Source organism: Papaver somniferum, chromosome 3 (genome assembly GCF_003573695.1).
Source record: "Papaver somniferum cultivar HN1 chromosome 3, ASM357369v1, whole genome shotgun sequence".
NCBI classification, from domain to species: domain Eukaryota; kingdom Viridiplantae; phylum Streptophyta; class Magnoliopsida; order Ranunculales; family Papaveraceae; genus Papaver; species Papaver somniferum.
This window is the reverse complement of record NC_039360.1, coordinates 219,285,450-219,304,398: the sequence shown is the minus strand read 5'-3', so window position 1 is coordinate 219,304,398 and position 18,949 is coordinate 219,285,450. Positions and strand designations below refer to the sequence as shown.

The window sequence follows — 18,949 nt, the reverse complement described above, 5'->3', positions numbered from 1 at the left end:
TTCATAGGGTTAAACTATTCGACTAATATCTGTTATCACAAAAATCAGAGATCCCCAGAGTGAGATGATGCTTCTCCGTAACTGTGTCGGTATATCCAGACTATACTTTGCTATGCGTACCACTTATCTGGAAGCTTTACAACATGCCCTTGATCTCTTTGACGATCATCTGCTCTAATATTTGAGGCTTTTAATCACCGGAGATAAAGCTGGTTTTGGGCATTTGCAACAGAGACTGACTACTCTTCCTATCAGAGACGGTGGTCTTGGAATTTATACCACGGCTGACACTCGCACCTACTGTTATCTTGCCTTTAAAGTCAGACTGCCTCGGCGCAGAAGGTGATACTTGGTAGTTCTTTCTCAACGGATAATGGGGTTTCCTATCAGTTATCTCTTCAGAAATACATTCAGGAATGTGGTTTGCCTTCCAATTATTGCGTTAATGACACTGGCCCTCCTTCTACGCACTCCATGGCAATCACTTATTTTGATGCAGTTAAGAAGCAAATCCCCGACCAATTTACTTTATCAGCAAGAGACTCAATTCTTTGGCAATGCAATCAGATCAAACATGCTCAAGATTACCTTTTAGTTGTTCCGATCAGTGGTCAAGATTAGTGCCTTGGTCCCAGACAGTTTAGAGATGTAGTTTGTTATCGCCTTGGTATCCCTTTATTTGTTGAGGACGGGTTGTGCTCTTATTGTAATAAGCCTATGGATATCTTTGGTGATTACGCGCATTACTGTGCTAATGATGTTGGTCTGAAGTTCCGACATGACTTGGTACGCGATGTAATTGCGAATATTTGTTTTAAGGCTGGTGTTCCTGTACGTAAGGAAGTTGGTTTGGGTTTCTTGTCTGCATCTAACAAGGATTTACGTCCAGCAGATATCCTTGTTCTCAACTGGAAAAATGGCCAAGATGTTTGTATGGATGTCACAGTTGTCTCTCCCTTTACTGGAGATGGTGTTCGTGCTTTCGTCCCAGGCCAAGCTATCTCTAAAGCAATCGCGCGTAAACGTTCTAAATATTTGGATGTCTGTACTTTGCATGGTTATGGTTTGGGTGTGCTAGCCTTCACTACCTTAGGAGAACTTAGCAATGATACTGTATGTTTTTTAAGCGTTTGAAAAATTATTTAGTTAGTCATGACACTGGTAGTGGTCTTGGTAGTTTCATCTTTCATAAATTGGGTGTTGCTATTCAGAAAAGGGTTAGTGCTCAGCTTGTTGCTCGGCTACCATCTAAACTCTCTTCTATTAATAATTTGTAATTCTATTTTTTCAAACCCATAAATAAAATAGCTTAAACAAAAAAAAATAAAAATAAAAATAAAAATATAATCGTAACTAAATATCTTAAACTAATTAACTAGCCGAAATTTATGAGAGTAACTTTAATTTGCGAAAAATGTGGTAACAAATTCACTGACCGATTATTTATTTTAATATTTATGTTAACAATTCACAAATATTTAAGGTTAAGCTTGTCTAATCCTCGAACATTAAAAAGTAAATCTAATCTAAACTGTTGTTTTAGCCGTTGATCTTACACATTGGGCTACATATATATACCATCTTAATGATGGGTTCATGGAAGAAAGAGGAACCAAATTTGGGTTCCTCCAAAATTTACAAATCTGATGTTTCCAGGAAAACCTGTAAATGATAGCTTTATGCACTTAAATTTTATCCAAGCCAAATTCATCATGTACAATCCATTATGTGTAATGTGACAACTTGGGTTTAGGCAATAAGTCGTAAGAGGGACTTCCTCACAAATTTTTACATATTATCTATTAAAACACTACTGATCATCATAAATAACCACATTATTATGTTGGTATGTCAATTTTCGTTATGAAACATTTGCTTACCAAAAATACGGTTTCTGGAAACATTATTATCGATGTCGTGGACTAATTGCTTACCAAAAATACGGTTAGCAATTAGCCCACGACTCAAGAAGAGCTAGTTTTATTCCAAAGCTGCTACAGTTCCCCCACTTCTTTTCATCATTAGGTGGCATTGATCTTAGCGTTTAAACCATTGGATAGGAATTAGCAGAGGGCTCTTCTCATGATGGACATGGTTGGTGGAAGACTGGCATTTTCGGTTTTGCTCATTGAGTTCTGCAGCTTTTGCTCATCGACTCTGTACGACATTTCTCACCAAGGCCTTCTGTGACATCTATATTTCGTCTGAAAATATTTGTTATCTACCTGTATAAGAAATGCACCGCTATGTGTCGATTTTTAATTGGTTATATTTTAAAACGGATCCCCTATTTTTTCTGGTGGGGTAGGGTGAGGAAAATGTTTGTGGTTGTTTTAGATGACACACAGGGGTGTAAAGCGGGACCCCTATATACCGGTAGATGAAAAGCCGCTTGTATTCCGTTAGACATCGACAGCTTGAAGTGGGACCCACAAAGATGGTCCTAACCCAGAATCTGACGTGGGGCTCATAAGCTAATCTTAGACATATGAAGTGGGTCCGATACAAAATCAAGGTTAATTATTAGGATTTCTATTTCAGCAGCACTGGTCAACTTTCCGGCCAGTCTGATCATGGCCGATTCGTTCCCAATACGAAAAGAAAAAGACTGTGGTAGTGATGGGGCAACCGGTGCCGGTAAATTAAGTCGATATTCCGCCACCCTGTTTCTTGCCGAAGTTGTAAATTCCATTCACTACGGATCACTGACCGGATTCCGACTTCAATGATTTCAGTCATTTAGCTTCCCTAGCAGTTGGCTCCCAAATATAGTCTAAATTCATATAAGAGTCTTTAGTGGACGATGAAGTTTCTGAGTCCCTTTGACGTATTCATTGCCGGTTCTTCACTCTTTTGTATCCACTAGAGTTGCTCAGAAGATCCAACTTGGATTTGTGGATGAAGTATGAAAAATATAACTGGGAAAGACGGTAAAGTCAACAGTAGGGGGGATGTCTTGCCTATTATCGATCTTTAGAGTAAGTAATGCAAATTAGCTTACTATTTTAATCAGAGAGGATCCATAAATCTTTCTCAGGATTACAAGACTGATTTTCGCATTAGAAAATCCATAATGCGCCGTGGCACGTAAAGAAATCTTTAAGTGTTACGCTTGACTTTCCACTAAGATACGACTCCACTTTCCTGGAAGTAGCCAACAAAGACCTGGCAGAACAGAAAAAAAACAAACAAGTGAAAATCCAGCGGAATCCCAAATTACAGAAGAAAGTACAAAGTAGGTAACCCAATAAAAGATTCTTCTTCCTAGTCAATGATTCATGCTCAAGAAAACGCAATTTTTGGTAGACTAACTCCAAATACATCTGCAGGAAACTTCCCTGTTTCCATACAAAAACATAAAAAAACTCCTTCCTTCCAATGACCACAATATTGGCTTTCTCCGGTTTACTTCTTCTGCTTCCATCACTTTCACAAGAGACTTTCCACGCATCACCAGGACTGCTATTTCCTTTGAAATTCCATATTTAGATGGATTCAACTTTGCCTACATATACCCAACACCCCTTTGAACAAACCCATTCATTAATTCTTTCTAACAAAGCCATCTGTTAGAGTTAGCTGCTGATTAGTTTCAACTTTGAAATAAATTTGATTGTTCTACGTAATCTTACAATGGAGAAAACATCAGCCAACGCCTTGTCATCTGGTATTTCAATCTCTTCCCTACTTGAGGTTCTTGTATTCCATGGAATTCTCAAGTGGGTTGTTAAAATTCAAAAGTTTTACTCAAGCTTTCTGTGTTTCTTTGAAAAATCAAAGAGTCAGTATGAGAAGAGAAGCTTTAGGCCTGAATTGGTGAATCAGAAGTTAAGTACTATTCATGAAGGCGAAGAAGAGGAAAAAGAAGATGATGGAAAGTTAAGCAGAGCAGATGTGGAGGTGGCGATGCATAAGATGAGGCTAACATGTAGTCAGGACGGTGAAAAGATTCAGGAGAGATTGGGTTTGGATGAATTACTTGGTTTGTTTGAGGAGAAAGAGCCGAGTGTCGACGAGGTGAGAGGAGCTTTTGATGTGTTTGATGAGAACAGGGATGGGTTCATTGATGCAACTGAGTTGCAGAAGGTTCTGTCTGCTTTGGGAATCAGAGAAGGATTATCATTGGAGAATTGCAATATAATGATCAGAAGATTTGATGACAACAGCGATGGAAGGATAGATTTTAATGAGTTTGTGAAATTAATGGAGAACAGTTTTTGCTGATCCCTTTTTTTCTGTAAGACTATCTATTTTTTCTTCCTCTACCAAAGGAAGTCTAGACATATTTGTCGATTTATTAACAATTTTCTGAATATCAATATGAATGAAGTAGATTAGATTAATGCATCCAACTGAATATCAACAAACTTTTTCTGCATAGTAGAAGCCTTCTCTATCAACCAAGAAGGCAAGATGCACTTACAAGTATATATGCATGACTCTGAGGCTGATGAACACTCCCATATAGAGCTTCTCCAAATTCCTTTCCGTCCACTAGTTTTCTGCTGTACATCGAAACAGAGATTACCTGATAAATAACACTGATATTTGTCGTTTTTGCTAAATCAATGAAATTTCACTACCAAATAACCAGCATTAAACTGTAGAAATATTGACAGAATATAATTTATGATTCAGATGGCCGCTCCATCAAGACAAAAAAGAAGAGGCAGGTCTCGAAGAGAAACTACACACCTGACTTTATTTAATCGAACACCTTTCTTGGCCAGATAATCAGCAGAGAAATTTATTTCTCTGCTGATTATCGAAGCATATTTTCTCTGAACCCATGTCTAAATTCCAAAAATCGAAGCATATTTTCTAGTCATGACCATCTAGCCAGCACAATCCGTGGAATTTTCCTTGTAATAAAAGCTTTAATAGCAGCTGTAGAATCTGACTGAATACGAAAATTCATTCTTCCACGCTCTACAACCCATTTAATGGCTTCAATAATATAGCATTGATTTCTGCAATGTAATTACAGAAATATATCCCCCTGACAATTTCTGCAAATATATCCATAAACAGGCAGTCAAGGAATTCCTCTCGAGGCTCCATCAAAACACAGCAACAAGAGAGGCAGAAGAGGTAATCTGAAAAAGCATTGCACAGCTTTGATAACTTTAACATGCCTACATTGAATTTCTAAAAATCTTAAGGATTTGTAGATCTTAAGTAGAGTTTCACATGTTCCCCTTCAATCTTATACTCCCTTCATGAGTTAACTGAATCACTCTGTTCTTTATCTTAGAAATTGAGGGAACCCCGTTTTCAAAAACCATCTTAATTTTTAGGAACCAGATTTCGACCATGGTACTGAATGCAACCATCCACATTTGCTTGATAATGGGGCTCCTAAATTTACCACATGAAAGAAGATAAATAACACTGATACAGCATTGTAATATTTGCAATTGTTCAATGTTGCAAGACTTCCACAATTTTTCAATTTTATAGCGATAATCAACAAGCAAGCCATCCGATAAAAGTGATTTTGTACCTTCAGTAATATACTCGACAAATTTTTTTGGCTGCTTAAATTTTCTTCCAAACACTCAATAGAAGAGTGAATGTTGGATCCCCTCCTTCTCTCATATCGCATCTACTTCTGTTACGTTCAACAAATCTAGAAGCGAGAAAACTTGGAAGAATAAGCAAACTATCCCTTGGAGAAACTCAAAGTCTTGGCTATATTGTAGAGAATATTTATCTGAAATGTCATAATTTATGCTTATGAGTGAGTTGTATTACCTATATAAGCCAACAGAAATATGTTGAAGTGCCCAACAGTATGTTTTCAGGCATGCATGCTCTCCAGTATCTGTGACCTGAAAGACCAAAAGAAAATGTTTTTGGTGCCATAAAAGAAATACAAATTGGAAATCTGGATGCAAGAATAATAGTGTAAATATACCTGGACAGCATCTAAGTGTGATGGCTTCTCAATAGATAGCTGCCTGGCCTCTCTGCTATTCTTGAGATTGTCACCAGTAATCCCCACAAGAACAAATCCCCCTTTCAAAACAATGGAACCTGTTTGCATCTCTTACAACTATCTTCCTTTCAGTGACGTGTGCAATAAGTTTGACTGCACTATGACAATCATCACACATCCTAAGATTCTTAATCACATGGATTGGTGCTCCTGAGGGTGTGTTTATTACAGCAAAAGCTATAGCCAGCTTCTCACTGTGGTAACTAAGATGCTCTTCCTTTTGTTCATCTCCAACATCATGAAGCACAATACCAATGTCAGGCATGTAGCCCAACATTTTTATCTGAGTTATCAGTTCGTCTACTTTCTGATGGATCTTTTTGGACTCCAAATGCTTCTTGTCTTCAGAAACAAAAACGTGGGTTTTATTCTTTACCTGTATCCAGCTAACCCCAGGTTCTTTCTTTATCCCTCTTCCTCTTAGCAGCTTTTTAATATTTGCAACTTCATCCCACCGCTTTGCCTTGGCATACATATTACACAACAAAATGTATGTTGCAACATCATTGGAATCCAACCCTCGTAATATATCTGCAATTCTCTTCCCTAAACTAATATTTTGGTGAGCATGACAAGCGCTGAGCAAAGTACGCCAAGCAACCACATCCCACTGGACAGGGGTAGATTTCATGTACTTCTCAGCTTCATCAAGTAACCCCGCTCTTCCGAGAAGTCTAATTATGCAAGTATAGTGTTCCATCCCAGGCACGAGTCTATATTTACCCATTAAAGTGTTCAAATAATAGAAACCTTCATCCACAAGACCCAAATGACCACAAGCTGATAGAACTCCAACAAAAGTTATGTAGTCGGGGACACAAAAAGATGCTATCATTTGTTGAAATACAACTAGAGCTTGCCTGCCGAGTCCGTGATGAGCATACCCAGATATCATTGCATTCCATGTTACATTGTTTCGGTTACCCATATCCAGGAAAACTCGCTGAGCATCTTCAATACTACCACTCTTCGAATACATGTTGATTAGAGCATTCCCAAAAATTAAATGAGCCTTAAATCCACACTTTTCTGCACGGGAATTAAACAAATCTCCACTCCTTAAAGCAGATAACCCAGCACAGCAATTCAACATAACAGCAAACGTGAATTCATTAGGCAGAACACCTGCAAGTTCCATTTTTAGAAATAAAATTAACGCATCCTCGAAACACCCTTTTTGAGCATAAGCTGCCATCATTGACGTCCAATGTACCACATTCCGTTTCTCCAAGACATCAAAAATACTTTTTGCATACAAGAGCTTACCACATCTCCCATACATGTCTATAAGAGAGCTACCAACGAAGCCATCAATTTCTACTTCCCTCATCAAGATTTGACTATGAATTTGCATGCCCAACTTCAAATCTTTCAAACCGGCACAAAGTCCAAGGACAGTAACATAAGTGAAACCATCCATCACCAAATACCCATCCACCATTTCTCTCAAAACTTCCAATCCCTCATTTAAATGCCCATTCTCTAAAAACCCAGTGATTATAGAATTATACGAAAGAATATCGGAACCTGGAACCATCTTAAGAACTCCCAATGCCGCTTTAACATCAGAGCACCTTGAATACATATCAATAAGAGCATTTTTCACGTACTGATGAAAAACTAATCCAGATTTCAAAACGTGACCATGACATTGTTTACCTTCATCCAATGCTCTAACATCAGAACACGACGCAAGAACTGTAGCAAAAATATATTCATTCGGTTGTAACTCCCATGTATCCATGCTTTTAAACAATTCCAAAACCTCTAAAGGAAGTTGTTTATGCAAATAACCAGTCATCAAAGCATTAAAAGAAACTACATTTCTTTCAGGCATTTGATCGAACAACTTACGCGCTACTGAAACCTCACCACATTTGGCATAAAAATTGATAAGACAATTAGTTTCGGTCAAGTTCAGTTCTTTACGTTGATTAGATATAATCAACTGGGTGTGGATGATTTTACCGAGTTTTAAGTTTCTATCATCAGCTGAGATCTTCAGCAATTTGATGGTGTTTTCAAGAGATAAAAATGTTTTCTTTGGTGCGCAGGCGAAGGCAGGGAGAGCGAGTTTTTTGAGAAGTGATTTTGAGATGCTCATGATGTTCAAGGAAGACTTCCCATTAGTCTTTCGGAAATCAAGAAGCTATTTCTACTTTGATTGGACCAGCGACAGTTAAGGGGAAAGAGGCCAAAGAGCAAGCAGCATTTTGGATAGCCAAGGCTATGCTTTGGCCAACCGCTATGGGCCAGTACCACATGTGGTTCACTCAAAGGCTCCTTGCCTGCCCAAACTATTACAACAATTACCACAGGGTAAAAAGGTTAAAAAGAGAAGGCATCCATGAATTCAACATAATTGAGAGCTATTTTGAGAGTATTATCTCAAAATTCAAAGCACGATTAAGATCCCTGAATTTGAGACCACCATCTCTGCATAGACTAGACTAAGAGTCATGAACAAATGATACGAATTTCAACAGGAACAATGCAAAATATGAAAATACGACAAGCAGTTGCATGAACCGCCCTAGTAATCTCAAATCGAACAGCAGAATAACTTATGAAACTGACAAAATCTCTGCATTTTGGAAAGAATTTCGAATGACATGGCAAGTACATAGTACCAGCACCAACTGACTGGTAGAAATTAGTGTTGCACTAAAATCTGTATTTGCTATCTGACACAGCGACTCTGAGGAACAGCAATAACAACTTGCAGAACCTCGACATATGACTACGGCTTAGTAGCAGAGCTTGCTTGAGAAAGTATTGGCTACCTGCATTTGAACTTCATCCCTATTTGCATTTAGAATCAGTAGGAAAATCCAAAAAGAAGAGAGCGTATAATTTTGGTGGTATAAAGATTCAAAAGTAGCTCTTTCTAGTTGTATATGTAAGGCGAATGTGTATAACATAAAAAACAGGCAGCAACTACATACGAAATTCACCATTTTGCAGTTCAATCTCTAAAGAAATTAAACAGTTTAATGGGATAAGAAAAACAAAAAACGGTATAGTGTAAGGTGCATATATGCACAACATAAAAGAAGCAGAGAAATTGAATGTTTAGAACTTAGATAGCCTAGCAGATTTCTTGATAACATTCCAAACACATCACTTAAACTTCCAACTGATTGCCTTCAACACGATTATCATTACGAACAGAGAATTTGAGCAGTTAACCCCACGAAGTTCACCACTGCCAGTGTCATGACAGATAAGCAACATACAAATACCCTTGCTTTGATGTTCATATCATGGCTCATAACCCAGTTTCCAAAACAAACAATATCAATAGCAACAGCTAAGTATGGTTTTCCTGTCCCGCAAGAGTTTTTTGCCCTTCTTTATGGCTCCTGAACCATAAATGTTTGGTTCAACAAGCGAAATCACATTAGCGAAGTTCCACCTTGCTATAAAACGCGCATGGACAGCAAGGAAGATTGAAAGATATATGAGAAAGAAGATGAAACCTATGACAGATACCAGGACCTGATCAATTTCCGGTATTGCAAGAATCAAAGTAATAAGAATCATACAACACAAAGTATGCACAACCAAGTAAGCTATGTAGTTCAGGAAAACGAAGGGTACAGCATGACAAAAGGTGATTGAAAGACGTTTGAAGATACCAGGAACAGATGAAAGAATAGAAATGTGTGACAAGGGTTTGGGAAGGTAAAGAGTAGATAGAGTAAAGTAATAGAATATATATATTATTTGCATTCCCTTATTTAGAATAAGGAGAATTATCTCCATCATAACTCTTGTACTTTCCATTATAAAAGATTTTCCTAGAGAACCTTATTCTCTAAGGGAAATAATTCCCAATCAAACATGGTATCAGTCAACCATCGATTCCTTTTTTAAAACTCTAAAACAATGGCAGGAGAAAAGAAATCTCTTCACCCGGCTTTTGCCGTCACAAACATCAAACACCTAATCCTGTTATCCTTGATATCAAACAAGATGAATATTCGTCTTGGGTTTTTCTCTTTGAGCTCCATCTCCAAGCACACAAATAGCTTTTTCTCATTGATGGTTCCACAAAACTTGCAGGTATTGATGCCGTCACAGAAAAACAAGTAGATGCTTTCTGTCGTCAATGGATGTTCGCCACCATGACCAAGGATTTGATGCTTACTGTTCTCAAGAAAGGAAAAACCGCAAAGGAGATTTGGGATCACCTGAAGACTCTTTTTCAAGACAACAAAGGCAGCCGTGCTGCACATCTCGAAAGTAAGTTTGTGAATCTTAAATTCTCTGATTGTGCTAGTGTTGATGATTATTGTGACAAACTAAAATCACTGTCCGATCGCTTGAGTGACCTTGATTTTCCAATGAACGACAAACGTCTTGTGATCCAATTGGTTAACGGTCTTCCGGAGGAATACAACATTGTCGCTTCATTCATACAACAGTCCATGCCTACCTTTGATGCTGCTCGATCTCAACTCCGTACTGAAGAAATCCGACGAGCACAACATTCAATCACAGCATCTCCAACTGCCCTAGCTGCGGCTTCTTCTCCAACGAACAAGACCAGCTCTCGTTCTTACTCGCACTCCAGCAAGCGCAGCCCAAAGGCCCATTCTGGTGACAGACGATCTGGGCCTAACCCAAGTATGTCTTCTATTGTAACGATTTTTTGGGCACTAGCCCATTTTGGTGGGGGACTACCCAAGTGATTTTGGGGTGGATATTTGAAGTAAAATCCAGCCACCCCTTATCCCTCTTTTTTGTTAATACCAGAAAAGCCCTTTGTAATAAAATTTGTGTTAGTGTAATGTAATGATTAGTTAGTGTTAGTGTAATGATTAGTTAGACTAGTGAGTTATTAATAGGATACTTGTGTTAGAATCAGAATTATTGAGAGAGGTGAAGAAGAAGAAGAAAAGATGAAGAAAAATAGTGTTGAACCCAAAAAAATCTTTTTTTGAGTTTTGTAATTATGATTTGAGTGATTCATGTGATGATACCTCATCCTCAGAATCAGAACCCCCTTCACCTCATAGTTTATTTGTCAATACTTCTAATGATCCGGAAATGAGTTATTTGTTAGATGATGAAAACTTTTTGCAACAAACTCAACCTAACCAAACATATGATGGATTTTATCAGCCACAACCTGAAGATGAAGCTATGGGTACTCAGGTATGCCTCATATTTTATTAATGTAGGTTGAATTGTGCAAAAATTTGGCCAAAACTCAAATTTCTGGAAAAACTTCGGTTAGGAGAAACCCAGTTCAGTAACCAAATTTGGTTTGCGAGGTAACCGAACTGTTCTTAATGTGTAGTTCGGTTACTAAATATAGCAGACGTAGGTAACCGAACCACATGTTAATGGTGGTTTTTTAGAGTTCGGTTATGCAATCCCCAGAACATGGAACCGAACTATGTTTATAGAGTTAACAGTGCATAGTTCGGTTAAGTCGATATCAATACCTTGGTTACCGAACTTTGAGTTCGGTAATGTCGCAAAAAATATGTATATTCGTTTCTAACCGAACTTTCACAAAGAAAATGAAAATACAGAGTTCGGTTTGGTCGATGTTTTCAGTTTCATGGCCGAACTTTCACCAAGAAACTGAAAATAAAGAGTTCGGTAAGGCACAAATATATTTCTGGAAATTACATAACCGAACTCTGAGTTCGGTTATGTTTGATAAAAAATTAGATTACCGAACTTTAATTGTTAAATGTTTATGGTATTGACGTTGTGCTATTACTTGTAGGTTACATGTGATCTAATTGAACCAATGGAAAACCAACCTTCCCCGGTTGGTATTTTGTACGATGACACATCCCATCACTACATGAATGACTTGGTATTCACAACTTCCGAAGATGCAAAGAGTTTGGCTAGACAACATGCACAAAAGACATGTGCGTATTAGTGTTGAATGGGAGAGAAATCAAAACTCGCTTTGAAATGGTTTGTGAGAGAAGCGGTGATCCCGAAAGAAGCCACAAGAGGAAGGGTTATGTTTATAAAGGAAAGACGGGTAGGAAGAACGAAACTTTCTCAAAGAAGATTAAATGCCCCTTCAAGCTATCATTTAATTACAACCAAGATTTGGATGGATGGGTTCTCTATAGGGTTATGGAAGGTCGTCATAACCACCCTCGTCCAGAGAATCTTGAAGGATACTTCATGGCGGCAAAGCTAACTCCTAAAGAGATGGAGAAGGTAGCTAAAATGAGGAAAATGAATATTTCACCGCTTCAAATGCTTCAAATTCTAAAGGAGGATAACAAGGATAACCATTCATCTTTGTCCACCATTTACCATGCAATTGAGACAATTAAAAGGAAGGAATGGAGAGATAGAAAAGTGATGCAACAATTATTTCTTTTAGCCCAAGAGAAAAACTACGTGGTTCAAAAGGATGTGGATTCGGTAGGAGAGATAACACAACTCTTTATTGCGCATCCGACGAGTGTCCAATTGACTCAATGCTTTCATCAAGTTCTAATAATGGATTGCAATTATAAGACTAACAAGTATGAGATGCCTTTGTTGAATATTGTTGGGCGTACTTCGACAAAGTCACCGTTTACCGTGGCGTTTTGTTTCTTAAGAGATGAGGAAGAACCTAGTTACATTTGGGCTCTACAACAAGTTAAGGAAATCTTCCGAGGTGATGATATCCCCGGGGTTATAATGACGGATAATGATGTCGCATTGATGAAGGAAATAGAGGAAGTGTTCCCACGAGCACATAATATGCTTTGTACGTTCCATATATGGTGTAATTTGATGAATAGGTGCAAGCCAATAATTTGTCCACCCAAGAAAATAGGGTATGAAGGAATTAAGATGCTACCGGAAAAAGAACGAGCGGATGCAAAAGAGAAAGTTGAAAAACAATACGATATAAATTACGCTAAATGGGTTGCATTCAACGGTGAATGAGAATCATTGTGTTGGTCCCTTACCGAGGAAGAGTATTATCTAAATCTTGCGGAGTTTATCGCCCATTGGGATACTCCCGATTACCCCGGTGTTGTATCGTATGTTCTTCGCCAATGGTTGGAACCACACAAAGAGAGGTTTGTTTATGCCTATACCAACCAATATAAACACTTGGGAAATCAAGCAACAAGTTTAGTAGAGTCGGCTCACCACCGGTTGAAGAAGAATCTCTTTGGATGTGTTGATAACTTCGTAACCGTGTGGAATGCTATGGAAAATTACTTCAAGCGCGACATTGATAGAATCAAAGAGAAGTTCCAAAAAAGTCGTATATTCAAAATGAACGGAAAATATGCCGACCTCCCATTGTTCAAGGGGATCCATTACAACGTATCTCGGCAATGTATGAAGTTGTTGATTATAGAAGTCGAGTTGATTGATAAGTGGAAAACCAAGGCGGATGAGGTGTGTGTATGTAACATGAAGAAGTCTATGGGACTCCCTTGTCGCCATATGATAATCAATTACGAGCATGGCGTAATCCCTTTAAGAGACATTGATCCATTTTGGAAGCATCTAAGTTTCATCCCTCCTCCAAAGGAAGAAGAAGCCGAAGAAGAGTTTGGTGATAATGAAATGGGTAGAACCGTACTAGAGATGTATCGTGGCATGAAAAATCTCCAAAAACAAATTTTTTGGGATGACATGAGGAAAATCATATATCCACAAACACAAGAGAATGTCTATGAACCGGGAAAAGGCAAACCAAAAGGTAGACCAAGCAAAAAAGAAACTAGAAAGCAACTACGAGAATATGCAAAGGTGTTACGCAAGAAGAAAAGTGAGAAAAACGAAAATACTAGAGATCCTTGTGGCCATGAATATACCGCGGAAATGTACTTGGAGAAAACCAAGAAATGGGGTAGGAGTATTGAGGAGAAAGGGGAAACAAGTGAGCGAGATTTGAAGAAAAAGGGTCCGGTGTGTCCATCACAACCAATCCAACCATCTTCCCTAGACGTAAAGCTTGAGACTCCAAATAAAGACTATTTGAATGATCTACCTATATACATTAGAGAATATGTTATATCCACCGACGACGTTCCTCCGGATGGTAATTGTGGTTTTCATGTTGTCAATCAACAACTTGGGACTTTCATTGAAGGTGCCAAGCGCAATAATGGGTGTGCAATCACTCATATAAGGCAAAAGTTGTTATCCAAACTAAAGGAGAATCCGGCTTTTTACAAGACAATATTGTGCGATGGAGAGGGTAGTCTCAATGAGCAATTTGTTAGGTATCAACTTCGTCTTCATGGGGCGCATCCGATGACATCGGATTATTGGATAAGCATGCCTATATGTGGACACTTAATCGCCGAGGGATTCAATTGTATGGTTCATTACTTCTCAAAACATGCAAGTTTCACCTTCACCCCGAAAACAACCGTATGTGTCGAGAAAATCAAACGAAGGAGATGTGTGATGGCATTGATCAACAACAACCACTTTATAGGGCTCCGGTTAAAACCCGATTGTCCATTGCCTCCAATATGTGGAACCTCATATTGGCCCGCATTTAATCCGGATAGAATGTTGGGTTGGTGTATCATGTATGAGCCTAACATGGAGATGTGGCGTGCTTTGAAGAAGTCGGAAGAAATTGTACATGAAGGTCAAATATCACTTGAGGATGATTAAATAACACATGTAATGGAACTAAGTATGCTTATCAATGGAATACTATGTTTTTTGAAAAGTGGTATTAATTTTGAGTAAATGTTTGTATTTTATGTAGTTGCCAGATGCTAGCTCGGTTGCCAGATTTAAATATCGACATTACCGAACCTTCGTTCGGTAATCTCACAAAAGTTTACCAGGTAACCGAACACTTGTTCGGTAATCTAACAAATTTTACCAGGTAACCGAACAAGAAGTTCGGTTACGAATGTAAATAATAACAGGTAACCGAACCATAGTTCAGAAGCTTAACATTTTAATTGTTGATTTTGACATTGAAGTTCGGTTAGAAAATGAAATTACAGGACATTGCCGAACTTTAAGTAAGATTGTTCGGTTAGGGAATGAAATTACTTAACATTGCCGAACTTTTACAGGACTTTAGGAAATGAAATTATATAACATTACCGAACTTTAGGAAATGAAATTACGTACCATCTAATATCCGAAACGCGTTATGAAAAAGTCTTTAAGGAGGCGGAAATGATCTTCATACTTGAAATCCTTTTTCTTCCATCTTCGTCATTCATTTTTTGATGTTAAAAAAATGTCCTCGTATGTTTCACCCCTAAGTCGATACCTCCTTACAATCCGAAACATAGCCATAAATTCCAAAACTCTCCCTTTAATCTTATCAAATCGGAGTAACAAAGCTATATGATCACAGTTATAAGGGTTTGTTGTGTCGGAGATGAATTGCTCATGAATTTTTCCCCAATAAGTTTGACTCATAATACCATTCATTCTTCGTTCTTCACCTCTCTTTGGATAGTATAATATGTAGTTCCTGCAAAGAGAAAGATCTTCTTCTAGAGTAAATTTAGGAGTAATAGCTTCCATTTTTTGGAGATTTTGCAACAAATTGTTAACCATCAAAGACATATATATACCGCTTGGGTGTATAACGGCTATAAAAGTATCCGTTACTGGATATATAGTAAATCATTTTAAAATTATGTACTATATTTGTGCCAGATAAAGGGCATTTAAATTTCAAAATTACAAGTTCGATGAGGAAATAAAAACTTGCGATCCAACCGAACCTCTAGTTCGGTGAGGAAATAAAAACTTGCGATCCAACCGAACCATCAGTTCGGTTACTCGCCTATTTCGTAGGTCACCGAACTTCTTTATGGAGGCTCAGAGCCAAACTGAGCATATATGCGATTCCAAAATCACTCCAAAACAAACCTAAGAGATGTTCAATGTGATTTATGATTCAAGATAATCCCTTTTCCAACATGTCCAACATCAAAAAATTGAGTCCTCAGAGAAGATTTCGGTGACCAACGAAATAATGATGTGGTAACCGAACTATTTGTTCGGTGACCAACGAAATTGGAACTGCCAACCGAACTTGTAGTTCGGTTTTGTGGTAGATACAGGAGGTAACCGAACCTCCTAATGATGGGTTAAAGCCAAACTGAGCATATATACGATTCTAAAATCACTCCAAAAGAAACCAAAGAGTTGTTCTATGTCAAGAGAATCCCTTTTCCAACATGTCCAACATCAAAAATTTGAGTCTTCAGAGAAGATTTCGGTGACCTAAGAAATAATTATCTGCTAACCGAACCATGATTTCGGTGACCAAGAAAATTGGACCTGCCAACCGAACTCGTTGTTCGGTTTTGTGGCATATACAAGAGGTAACCGAACCTCCTAATGATGGGTCAAAGCCAAACTGAGCATATATACGATTCTAAAATCACTCCAAAAGAAACCTAGGAGTTGTTCTATGTCAAGAGAATCCCTTATCCAACAAGTTCAAAATCAAAAATTTGAGTCTTCAGAGAAGATTTCGGTGACCTAAGAAATACTGATTTGCTAACCGAACTTGATGTTCGGTGACCTAATAAAATTGAAAAGGTTGCGAGGTAACCGAACTTTAACTTCGGTTACCTGGTGTAGTTTTCTCAGTTCACCGAACAAGTAGTTCGGTTGGAAGATCACAATAAACACAAACCCAATAAAAATTGAAAACAAAAACAAGGTTCTAAAACAAATATAAAAGTGTTATACATACCAAACTACGAAATCCTCAAGTAATTGTTTAAAAAACACAAACACACCAAATTAAACCATACTAAAACAATAAGTAAGATGTTTTTTGAAACCAAAATCATACGGAAACACTAACGACCACTATTACGACCCCTCTTGCCACCTCCTTGTTTACCACGAGTTTTGGGACGAACTTCCTCATCACTTGGGGTTTCGTCTCCTCCACCGGTTTCTTCCACAGCGCGACTTGAACCTTCACCTTATTGTCGACCCATTTTTAATTGCTTAGACCTACGTGGCTCCACCATTCTTTTAGTTATGAGACTCTCCCACTGCTTGTAGTAGGCCGTTTGTTCCTTAGTCTCCATTGGATCTCCACTTTTGATTTTATCCATCCACTTCTTCAACAATTTCGAACCCTTCAACACCTAATTCAAATTTTATGAACTAGTAAATATTTTTCCAATAGTTTGAATCAATCGAAAAGTATAAGAGAAAGAAATTTTCTTACCACATTATCCCATAACCTTTTAGCTTATTCTCCACAAATAGGCACCTCCTTCGGAGCTCTCCTAGCCTCCCTCTCTTTTGCCCTTGCCTTAGCCGCATCATTCTTAGCTTGGAGTTCTTTATTAATCACAAAACGATGACTAATTTCTTCATAAAACTCCATATAATCTTCCTCACATGCATTTGCATCTTTCGGAGTTGGTACCAAATCACCTCCTGGTATGTGGTAGTTAGTAAGTGCATTCCAATGTGCTACCGCATGAGTTGGTACATGTTTTGGCTCAAAATACTTCTCGGAGTTCTTTGTTCCTTGAACCTGCAAACTGAAATTTTCATGCTCCACGTCGGGATCCATTTGGACGCAACAAACTTGTCTTAGAATTCTCCTTGGGTTGTATATTGCGTAGCCGTTAGGATGCCAAATTGGACCATAGTAAGGCGCGACTTGCGAGAAAGCACTCACTTCTTCTTCATATACAGAGGCATCATCGGGTGCGCCGTACGGATGAAATACCACATCATTCACCGTAAGTTCATCCAATCTCTCCCTCAATGAAATCAACTGCTCCTCTTTAGACTTCTTTTGTGCATCCAAAAACAACCACTTCCCTGCTGTGGGTTGGTCATAGGGATAAGGTTTCTTTTGTGAAGCCAATCCCAATGAAGGGAAGTGGTCGTAAATCCAAACCTACAAAAATATGAACAAAAATATCCAGGTACATGAAAATTGAATTGGAAGCAAAAAAATTTGGTGAATAATTAGGTAACTAACAATGTAGAAAAACTAACCTGAACAAGGGTTAAGTAACCTCCAATTTGGTTACACTTAATCCTCGACCCTTTGTTCATCTCTTCTAAAACAAAAGCAAGCACACCTGTGGCCCAAGAGTAATTGTTCACCTCATCCAGATTCTCCAAAAGCTGTAGATAATGTGCATCCACTCTATTTCCAGAAGTGTCTGGGAAAATGACGGTTCCTAGAATATATAACCGATAAGCGGTGACATGATGCCTAAGGGTCTCCCCGTCCATCACCAACTTTCCTTTCGCCACCTTCTTTTTGGTATCCGAAAATGCTGCCTTCAATTTAACCAACTTGAATTTCTTCAACTTCTTCTTCGCTGCTCCATTTGGCTCCAATGGATTATACTCATCGCCTTTTTTAGGGGACCTCACAGAACGTCTAAACTCACATTGAGACTTTCTTCCATCCCATCCAAGAAATCTTTGAGCCAATGCTTCAAGAGCTTCATAACTCATCGCCGGGTTGTAGACTTCTCGAAGACATTTATCTTCCAATGGTAAGCCGGTGATATTTTGTCAATCATCGGGAGTAATTCCCATCTCGCCGAATGGAAGATGCATTGTATATGTCTCGGGATAATGCCTCTCGATAAATGCGGAGACCACAACAGCGTCAAATTCCACATGTGCTAACTCAATAGCTCGGTATAACACACATTCTTTAACCTTCGCTACAAACTCGGCACACTCCAAAGAAAGATCCCATTTGGACGCCTTTTGGCGTTTTATAAGACGAACTGCATCCTTATGATCCTACGAAAAGAACATAACACTATTAATATTTGACGAAACATGTCCAAATTTTTTTTAACATTTTGTTAGTTAATAATGAACTTAAAGGATACCTTTGTCGCATAGATCTTAGCAGCCCATGAGTGTTTGTAGCCAAACAATGTTGCCCCTCCATCCTTTGGAGTACCATAAGTTGGCTCCACTGGATCCAAACACAAATTAGCAGGTGGGATGTGT

General features: G+C 38.3%; 4 protein-coding genes across 6 annotated transcripts; 3 read left to right on the top strand and 1 right to left on the bottom strand.

Moving 5' to 3' along the window:
• Positions 1-3,027: 3,027 nt before the first annotated feature.
• Positions 3,028-8,177, bottom strand: LOC113358704 (pentatricopeptide repeat-containing protein At5g39680-like). Of its 3 annotated transcripts, none has more exons than XM_026602349.1 (6): positions 5,918-8,177; positions 5,755-5,831; positions 5,504-5,629; positions 4,696-5,358; positions 4,424-4,505; positions 3,028-3,165 (listed from the first exon to the last, which is right to left on the bottom strand). In XM_026602349.1, exon 1 carries the CDS (start codon positions 8,100-8,102, stop codon positions 5,988-5,990), a length of 2,115 nt encoding a protein of 704 aa, XP_026458134.1. In that variant the 5' UTR covers positions 8,103-8,177; the 3' UTR covers positions 3,028-3,165; positions 4,424-4,505; positions 4,696-5,358; positions 5,504-5,629; positions 5,755-5,831; positions 5,918-5,987. The 3 variants fall into 3 exon arrangements, with proteins under 3 accessions (XP_026458134.1, XP_026458136.1, XP_026458135.1); XM_026602351.1 differs by having other exon boundaries at positions 4,424-4,502; XM_026602350.1 differs by having other exon boundaries at positions 4,696-5,009.
• On the top strand, positions 3,507-4,347 carry LOC113358705 (probable calcium-binding protein CML45). Its single transcript, XM_026602352.1, has one exon. The coding sequence runs from the start codon at positions 3,634-3,636 to the stop codon at positions 4,222-4,224; it is 591 nt and encodes a 196-aa protein (XP_026458137.1). The 5' UTR covers positions 3,507-3,633; the 3' UTR covers positions 4,225-4,347.
• A 1,424-nt stretch (positions 8,178-9,601) lies between the features above and the next one.
• LOC113360684 lies at positions 9,602-10,692 on the top strand. The gene is made up of 2 exons (XM_026604165.1): positions 9,602-9,611; positions 10,064-10,692. Exons 1-2 carry the CDS (start codon positions 9,602-9,604, stop codon positions 10,690-10,692), a joined length of 639 nt encoding a protein of 212 aa, XP_026459950.1.
• Positions 10,693-13,192: 2,500 nt separating this feature from the next.
• LOC113360683 lies at positions 13,193-14,623 on the top strand. The gene is made up of 2 exons (XM_026604164.1): positions 13,193-13,874; positions 14,088-14,623. The coding sequence occupies exons 1-2, from the start codon at positions 13,193-13,195 to the stop codon at positions 14,621-14,623; spliced, it is 1,218 nt and encodes a 405-aa protein (XP_026459949.1).
• The last annotated feature ends 4,326 nt before the right edge of the window (positions 14,624-18,949 follow it).